General features: G+C 38.4%; 1 protein-coding gene across 2 annotated transcripts; it reads left to right on the top strand.

Annotated features, from left to right (window-relative positions):
* The first annotated feature begins 3,519 nt into the window (after positions 1–3,519).
* On the top strand, positions 3,520–7,177 carry LOC307135141 (uncharacterized protein). Of its 2 annotated transcripts, XR_013817633.1 has the most exons (3): positions 3,520–3,853; positions 4,137–5,783; positions 5,894–7,177. XR_013817633.1 is itself a non-coding variant. In XM_079831345.1 (2 exons), the coding sequence occupies exons 1-2, from the start codon at positions 3,578–3,580 to the stop codon at positions 5,625–5,627; spliced, it is 1,767 nt and encodes a 588-aa protein (XP_079687471.1). In that variant the 5' UTR covers positions 3,520–3,577; the 3' UTR covers positions 5,628–7,177. The 2 variants fall into 2 exon arrangements, 1 of the variants encoding a protein (XP_079687471.1); XM_079831345.1 differs by having other exon boundaries at positions 4,137–7,177.
* The last annotated feature ends 1,964 nt before the right edge of the window (positions 7,178–9,141 follow it).

The raw sequence follows: 9,141 nt of genomic DNA, 5'->3' as shown, positions 1-9,141 counted from the left end.
TCACTTGGAGAGTTTTAAGCCTGATGGATTTGGAGAAGTTACATCTGCTGAAATGCACCACTTTTCAGATGCAAGCGAGCAAGGATATGGTGTGGTATCCTATCTGCTGCTTCGTAATGACCAACAACTGGCCTATTCTACTCTTCTGGTAAGTAAGGCAAGAGTTACACCATTAAGACCCATTACAATCCCTCGCCTGGAACTTACAGCTGCCACGCTTGCTAGTCGTATTGACCAGATATGGACAAAAGAACTCAAGATGCCCTTTCAGGATTCTGTTTTTTGGACGGATAGCACTTCAGTACTCAAATATCTTCGGAATAAGACCTCAAGATTCAAGTGCTTTGTGGCTAATAGAGTGTCCAAAATTTTGAAGGTTTCTGATGTAGCACAGTGGAGGTACGTTAATTCGTCAAGCAATCCAGCAGATCTGGCGTCTAGAGTAGCAAAAGTGGATTCTTTCTTGAAGAGCGAGATGTGGATTTCTGGTCCCCCATTTCTTGTTCGACCAAAAGAAGAGTGGCCAATGGATCCCCCCGATAGGGATGTAATACCATCTCATGATCCTGAGATCAAAATGAGTGCTCTGGTAAACACGGTAGAAGTCAAAGAAGAATCTGACTCCCTATCATGCCTCCTCAATTACTTCTCTTCTTGGATTCGACTAAAGAAAGCCGCATTATGGATCCTTCGTCTGAGAAAAATCTTGATGGACCTTAGCAAGGAAAGGAAACGACTGCAGACTGCTCTTGTTTTCTCTGGTGCAGATCCATATCAACAAGGGACAACTATTATTAAGGAAATGCAGAAGTTCAAATCTACTGTGTGTAAGGACTTGCTTTCTTTGGGAGAACTAGAAAATGCTGAAATGGAAATCATCCGACTTCCTACGAAAGGATGGAGTAGTCAAGCGAAACAGTCCTCTCTATAGTCTTAATCCAATACTTCAGTCTGATATCATCAGGGTTCGAGGACGCCTTGATAAAGCATTGATTCCTGAAGACTCTAAGCACCCAATCATATTGGCTAAAGACTTGCACATCTCTAGTTTGATTCTGCGTCAAATTCATGAAGAAGTAGGACATGGTGGGCGGAACTACATGTTGGCTACCCTTCGACAGCGATATTGGATCCCTGGAGCGAGCGTAGCCATAACAAGAGTTTTCTCAAAATGTGTAGTTTGCAGAAAGTTCAATGAAATTGCAGGTCATCAACAGATGGCCGATCTGCCTCTAGATCGAGTTTCACCGGACAAACCACCCTTTACTCATGTCGGAGTGGATTGTTTCGGCCCTTTTGAGGTAAAACGAGGAAGAACCATCTTAAAGCGCTACGGAGTCATCTTCACCTGCTTGGCCATTAGAGCTGTTCGTATTGAAATGATTACATCACTGGACCCAGACTCATTCATTCATGCACTGAGACGTTTTATTGCTCGACGAGGACAAGTGGCTGAAATTCGTTCAGATAATGGAACGAACTTTGTCGGGGGTGAGCGTGAGTTACAAGAGGCGATCCAAAATTCAATCCTCCTACCGGCTCACACCATGGAGGGATTTGGGAAAGGCTCATCAGATCAATAAAAAAGATACTGAATTCCATTCTTCGAGGGCAAAGTTTGGATGAAGAAGGTCTTCATACATTTTTGTATGAAGCAGAATCCATACTTAACAACCGACCCATAACCAGATCATCATTTGATCCTAATGATTTGGAAGCGTTAACACCGAATCATCTTCTCCTTTTGAAAACAAAGCTTACCTGGATTGTTTGAGAAGGAAGATTTGTTTGCCCGTCGACGATGGCGTCAAATTCAATATTTGGCTATTCAGAACTTATTTTGGAAAAGATGGATTGGTGAATATCTACCCCTACTACAGGAATGCCAAAAGTGGATGGTAAAGACACGTAATCTTCAGCTGGGAGATGTCGTACTGGTAGTGGACGATAACGCACCTTGAAGTTCCTGGATCATGGGCAAGATTATTCACACGATAAAGGACATAAAGGGATTCACACGGCAAGTGAAAATCAAGACTGAGTACCTGCTTGACCAGACCAATTACTAAATTATGTCGTATTCTTGAAGCTGAGGAATCTAAAGACTAACTATGACTGACATTTGAGAGCTCTCAACTGACCTTTTTGACTTGACTTTTGACTTTTGACTTGTACTTGATTGCATTATTGACAACTGACTTTACTAACATTAACTTTTACTCAGCTACAAGGATGAACTAAAGGAACATTTGAGTTTTTTGGACATTCACACACACACACACACACACACACACACACACACACACACACACACACACACACACACACACACACACACACACACACACACACACACACACACACACACACTTTAACATTTCCTTAAGTGTTTTGTTAAAAAAAACAATGGGGTTACAACAATGAATTATGTAATGTGCAAGTTTATATTATCTGTATTTTGACTGTGTTGGTGATTATTACCGTTTTTATTGTGTAATAATCAGGGGCTGGAATGTAAGTGCAGAAAATGTTTGTCTTTTATTTTGTATTTTGAGAAGGTGTTTCCGGGTAGTTGGTCACGTGTGTAGGTGGGTATTTACCTGAGAGTGTTTCCTGCATTTGGATATAGACTGTGTAGAGAGGGGGTGAGTGGGGAGGAATGCTCACTTTTGTTGACCGTTTGTAACGTTTACCACGTTTCTGTCACATGTTTTAAATGGCAGGTAAACGCGTCACGAATCTTTCCTGCTGCTTAGCCTCTCAGCGGCTGTAGGTTGCCGCTTCATAAACAATGCACAAACATTTGCTTGACCAGTAGCAACAGCATCACATTGCAAAATGATTTATTTACCTCCAGCTCTCTTTTTAAATGTTTACTTTTTACTTAAAAAAAATGTCAAAACCTTTGAACACAAAGGCTTATATTATTATATATAATGTTATATTGTGTTGATTCGTGTAACTCTTATAACCACTTGTGACGATGTCCGTATGCCCCCCTTTTTTATTACTGTTAATATCTGTATCCTTTCATTTGTAAAAAAAAAAAAAAAAATGTCACCATTTTCACAGATTCACGTTTCTGTAGTTTTCACAGAGGGTGTCGTTTTCAAAAACTTGCACTTTGAAACTTGTTTTCAAAAGTAGTTTTTTTTAGGCCACCAAAACACCATTGTTGTGTAAATGAACGGCTAAAACACATAAAAAGTATTTTTAGTCATTGACCTTAGTAATCACTAATGATCGATCATCACTTAATTAATAAATTAATTATCTAATTAACTTTAACACTGCTTCAGTGTTACTTTTTAACACTCTGTAGATAGACACTGAGCAGTGTTAATTTTGCTGTGTAACTACAATAGAAATTATTTTATATTTAAACCAGATCAGGGTAAAGGGTTAAAGTTCTGCACATTTGACTATTCTCTAAATAGACATTTGGTCGCAAATTTGTTCCTCATTTCTCTAAACTCCTCCCGCCCGCCACATAAAAAAAAAAAAAAACGTACATTTTGTGTATTTAAAGGACACATATTATTGATGCAGCTCTTTAATAGGAGACACACTGCAAATAATGTTTCTTCTATGTTTGCTCACCTGTTTGGCACTGAGCACTTTTAGTGCTCAGGCAAAAGTGGTTGATAACGAGTGTAACAATTTTTTCTATGAAGGCACAAAACCAGATGGGATGGACCAGAATGCCAAGGGAATCTGTCAGAAGTTGGAATATGATGACTTTCTTTATGCTACACTCTATTCTGTTCCTAACAGAATTCCACTGTACAGTGCATACATTTTTGAACCTAAAGGCTCAGGTTCTTCATCACAAAAATGGCACATAGAGCCACAGGTAACAGTTTCTTGTACTATCAAAAAATTTAATTATCATTTTAGGCTCAGCGTTTCTGTAAGGAGAATGTGTTCAATTATTTGATTAATGTTTTGGTAATTTCTTTGTCATTACAAAAATATTGAAACATTAGATTGTTGAATGAATTGATGGAACTTTATCGATTTAACTAATGGAGCACTGTACAATTAACATTCAAAATGTGTAAATGAATAAATAAATCCTGTATGGCTCTAGGACATACTGTAGCAGAAACTGTTTTAACACAATATTTCTTCTGTAGCTGTGTCATAAAACCAAACCTGATCACATGATGCTCGAGGGAGAATATGAAGATGTAAATACTTTAAAAATAAATCAAGCCATCAGCAGCGATTATGAAAACACAGGATATGATCGTGGACATCTGTACCCCAACTCTTTCAAAAGCGGTGAGGATCGCAAGGCGACATTTACACTGACCAATGCTGCACCGATGGATGCTTGCTTCAACCGCGTTCATTGGAAGTTATGGGAGGGTTATTTGCAAAGTTTTTTAGATGACATACATAATTTTAATGATAAGGGGACAGCCTACATTGTCACAGGTACTGTACCTGGTGAGGCTAAAATACCACAAAGTGAAAACCAGGGCAGAGGTAGAGTCACAGTTCCATCTCATATATGGACAGCTGTTTGTTATGCATTTGGAAAAAAGTCATTTTCCTTTGGCTATATAGGAAAAAACCAGCCAGAATTCAACATAAAGTTAATGAGTGTTTCAGAGATGAATGTGGAGCTCGATAAACTATATAAAAGATCAAAACCATCAGTTAAGATTTTTAAAGATGATTGTTTCAGTGACAAACCAGAATCTGAAAATGCTAAAATTAAGTTTTTAAATCGAATTAAATTACCAGAGCACCAAAAACTTCAAATGTCTGAAGATGCTCAGAAAAACTTTCTTGCAGTCCAAAATGTCATCAGTAGTGACAGTGATAGTTCTTCTGCAAAAAAACCTAAAATTACTCAACTGACAGCAACACTTGCCTTTGACAGTTTAAGCTCTTTTTCCACCTCAGCAGAAACACTGAAAAGAAAGAATAGAAGTGCTTGTCTTTTAACTGGTGGCAAAAAACGTAGGAAGTCTGAAAAACGTGATAGTCTTAGAAAAAGGGAGGTGTCGGAGGGGTCTGAATCTGTTGAATGTCAGCTGGTCCCAGAGAAATCTGTTGATGGAAAAACTGCAGCTGATGGCTCGCCATGCAACGGTTTTGTGAATAATGGTTACGAATGTACATGTTTCACACAAGAAGGTAAAAGCAAGTCGTGCTGCTCCACTCCCTGCCTGTACCATGACCAACTAAAAGGCTACCATTGTTACTCAGGTGAGACAATGATACAGTGCTCACCCCAGTACTCACTCATCACAGTTGAAGGAAACAGATGTCAAGACGATCACCCCTGTGCCACATACGACAAAGACTACTACTGGTGTTACATAGACGACAATTCCTGGGAATTTTGCAGCCCCCCGCTGTGGGCAAGTAGGACTCAAGATGGAAAGTACTGCCGCAGTGACTACGCCTGTGCCAAATACAAAGAAGAAAAACCGTGGTGCTACACGGACGACGATAACAACTGGAACTATTGCTGTACTACTGACGACTACTTCTCAACTGTCAATCACAAAACTTGCAATCCTGATAAGCCATGTGGTTACTATGGCAAAAATTACCTGTGGTGCTACACCACTGATGGCAACTGGGATTATTGTTGCAAAGAGTTCAAATAGAGATTGTTGTGGGACAACATTGATTAATGCATTAATAACTAAAACAGGTATTCTGCAAAACCGATTTACATGTTTAATTGCTTTAACACTTACTAACCTTGAAACTCTTTTTTATATCAAAATAAAAGCAGCGAAGGGACTCTTAAGTTTGGATTTGTAAAAAAACTTCATACAATGTTATAGTAGCACTAAACCCAGACAGCAACATAGTGTCAAAACAAATGTGCCCCGGATCTGGGAGACACTATGCTGCTGTCTGGGTTTAGTGCTATTATAACATTGTTTGAAGTTTAGAAGTTACTGCCAGTGAATTCAACATAGCTGCAAAAAAAAGAACAAAAAGAAAAGAATGAATGAATAAATAAATGAAATGAAAACCAGCTGTAGACATAACGGTGTTATAAAATTATTCTAACATAGAGTGATTCAACTGAAACTCTGCTCATTAACATTATAAAATGAACATGCATTTCGTAATAATAATAAAATACATTATACGTGATGCTCCAGGGTCTTCATTTCACAGAGTGGACAAAATAAAGGAATCAACTGGTAGAGTCCAAATTAAACCAAATAAAAATGGAGAATTTTGAGTGCATTCAAATTTTGGGTACTGACTCAACTTGACTCAAACATGCAGTGAATGCATATTTTATTCTTTATATTACAGTAATGTAGTGACAAACTGCTATTCAGTATCACATGTAAAAGATTTGAACTTATCCACAGAAAAAGCTTCCTCAGTGTAAACACAATTGTTGACTCAACTTGACTCAGTAAAGTCATCTGGTTGTTATTTCATTATAACGTGTCAAGTTTAATTAAGTGATGATTGACCATTAGTGATGATACCTGCTGTTAAAAAATCACTGAAGGAAAGATGAACAAGAACAGAACATATACAGCAAATAACAGAACACATTGAATCTCTCAAAATCTCACCAGAGGGCGATAAAAAAAACTCCATTAAACAGCATTACTATCTTCACACAGTTTCAATTTATTTCATGAACAAAAGGTTTTTTTGAGAATAACAGTCAATAGTTATTAATAGTGTTTTGTTAAAAAAAGGTTAGATTTCAAGTCACCATAGTGTCACCAAGGTTTTTATAAATACAATGTTACAATGGGCAAAGAAAGACTAACACTAAACCAAAATTTTGGTGATTAGTGTTTCCTTTAGTTGGGCACTTGGGTCTTGAGGTTTAGTGTTTAGTGTTAGTGTTCTTTGCCCATTGTAACAGTGTATTTATAAAAACCTTTGTTGGAGCAAAGGAAGATAAGATAGAATTAGAACAGGTGATGTGCCCTTACAAAACAAAAATATATTGCAATATTCTATAATTTATATTGCAATACATTAGAAAATATATTTCAATGTATCAGAAACTTCCTCATATATTTGAAAATATATAGCAATATATGGATGGACAACCTAATGCTATATATTGATTCAGATATTAAAATACATTGATATACAAACAAAACTGTGTTACATTATTGCATGTATGTTTATTGAAACAAAGTATTTTTTTATGAGTTAAGCAAGCTCATGCATAGGTTTACAGAGAGGTTGATTAACAATAGTCCAAATCAAATTTGGCATGACATTCATTATATTTTACATTTTATAGCCATATGGATGGACCATATATGGCTATGTATTGATTCATATATTGTAAAATGGAGATGAGAGTATTATAAATTAAATTATCATTAACAGCAGCAATTACAAAAAAAATTTTTGAGTCCACTTTTTATTCCCCCACATGACATTTCATCCTCAACATTTTATTCCTCCACATGACATTTCATCATCAACATGACATTTCAGTCCTCTCAGGTCACTGTCCCTTCAGTGTCACAGTTCATGAATACATCGTCTCACCTTCTCTGTGTGTGGTTGTGTTGGAGGCGTGGTTTCTGATTGCTGAACACTCTGATCACTTCCACCTGCTGCACTCATCACCTGGGCTATTTATACGTGTGTCTCACTCAGCCTTGTTGTCAGACTGTTGCAGTTTGTCCGGTGGTTCCTGTCTGTTTTGTGTGTTCCTGGTCGTGGTTCTTCGTTCCGGATTTCTGGATCCCTCTGGTTCGGTTTGCCCATTGCGTCCCTGCGTCGCTGTTTTGAGTGGTGTTCTCTTCAGCCTGCCTTTGCCTGCTTCAGTCCTGCTTCATTCGTCTGTGCTTTGTCCAGCGATCTGTCCTAACTAGTGCTGTCAAACGATTAAAATATTTAATCGCGATTAATCGCATTAATGCCATAGTTAACTCACAATTAATCGCACATTTTTATTTATTCTAAATGCCCCTTGATTTCTTTTTGACCCATTATTTTTTCTTATTTTAATGCTCTTATCAACATAGAAAAGTGGATCGGCTTGCTTTGTTCAAATGTTTGTTTTATTGAAAACAACATTGGCATACTGTAGTGTTCGATTTCACACCAACATTCTCACTTGAAGCAGTCATTCACTCTTGGAGCAAATAATCGCTCACACAATGTAACACTGTCCATCAATAAAAGGGTGAAAAAAATACTTTGTTGCACAAACAGCCCCTTCAACAGCCCTTTCTAAGGGATCAAAACAGGGTGATACAAAATAAAATTACAAAGTGCACATGCAAGGTAAACTAGGACTCCGCCTATAGTGCAGTTAAACCAGGGGTCGCCAACTAGCGGACTCCGGTCCGAATATGGACCGCGAGATGCGTCCATCTGGACCGCGAAGCCTTTTGACGTAATGAAACCGTTAACGTTGCAATGCTCATTGTTACTACGTTCAGACCCAGACGCGCGGTCAAGCATGCAGTGAAGAAGAGGCTGATGGTGCGCTCACACCGGACGCGAATGACGCGACATGCACGCCGCTTAATTCACGCCGCAGAATGTCTATTTGCGTCTTTGCATTGACTTAAATCACTCGCGCAAAACGCTTCATTCGCGTCCGGTGTGAGCGCACCATCAGAGCAGAAAGCAGCGCTCAAGACAAGCACTTTTAGTTGAAGACCCCTGAGTTAAACCATGGCTTAATACGTTTCTCATTTCGGCGTCTCACGCTTGCCATCCACGTCTACTCTTTTAATGGCCCAAACGAGTGCGGGCAGCCGCAGCGTGCCTGATGTTTTGTTTCCGGTCTAGCTACATCCGGAGTGGTGTTGTAGTTTTTCTAACGTTACTAGTTGTTGTAACACCATGTGAAAAAACTACAAAGTTTGTTAGACCAAAAAGAACGTTAATCTCGCGATAAAAAAATTAACGCCGTTAAAATAGGTTTGCGTTAACGGCGTTAATAACGCGTTTAACTGACAGCACTAGTCCTAACTCTACTGTGAACCTGAGTATAATAAATACCTGTTGTTGAACTCGCTATTGGATCTTCTGCCTTTTTCCGGTCACCAGACGTAACATTCAGCTGCTGCTTTTGAAATAAACCTCATTCAGTTACTGTGAACTATATTGATGTCTTATTCAATCTATTATATTTTAAAATATATGACAGACATTGTA

The sequence above is a fragment of the Gobio gobio genome, assembly GCF_949357685.1.
Source record: "Gobio gobio genome assembly, chromosome: 12".
Lineage (NCBI taxonomy): Eukaryota > Metazoa > Chordata > Actinopteri > Cypriniformes > Gobionidae > Gobio > Gobio gobio.
This window is presented reverse-complemented; position numbering and strand designations above follow the sequence as displayed.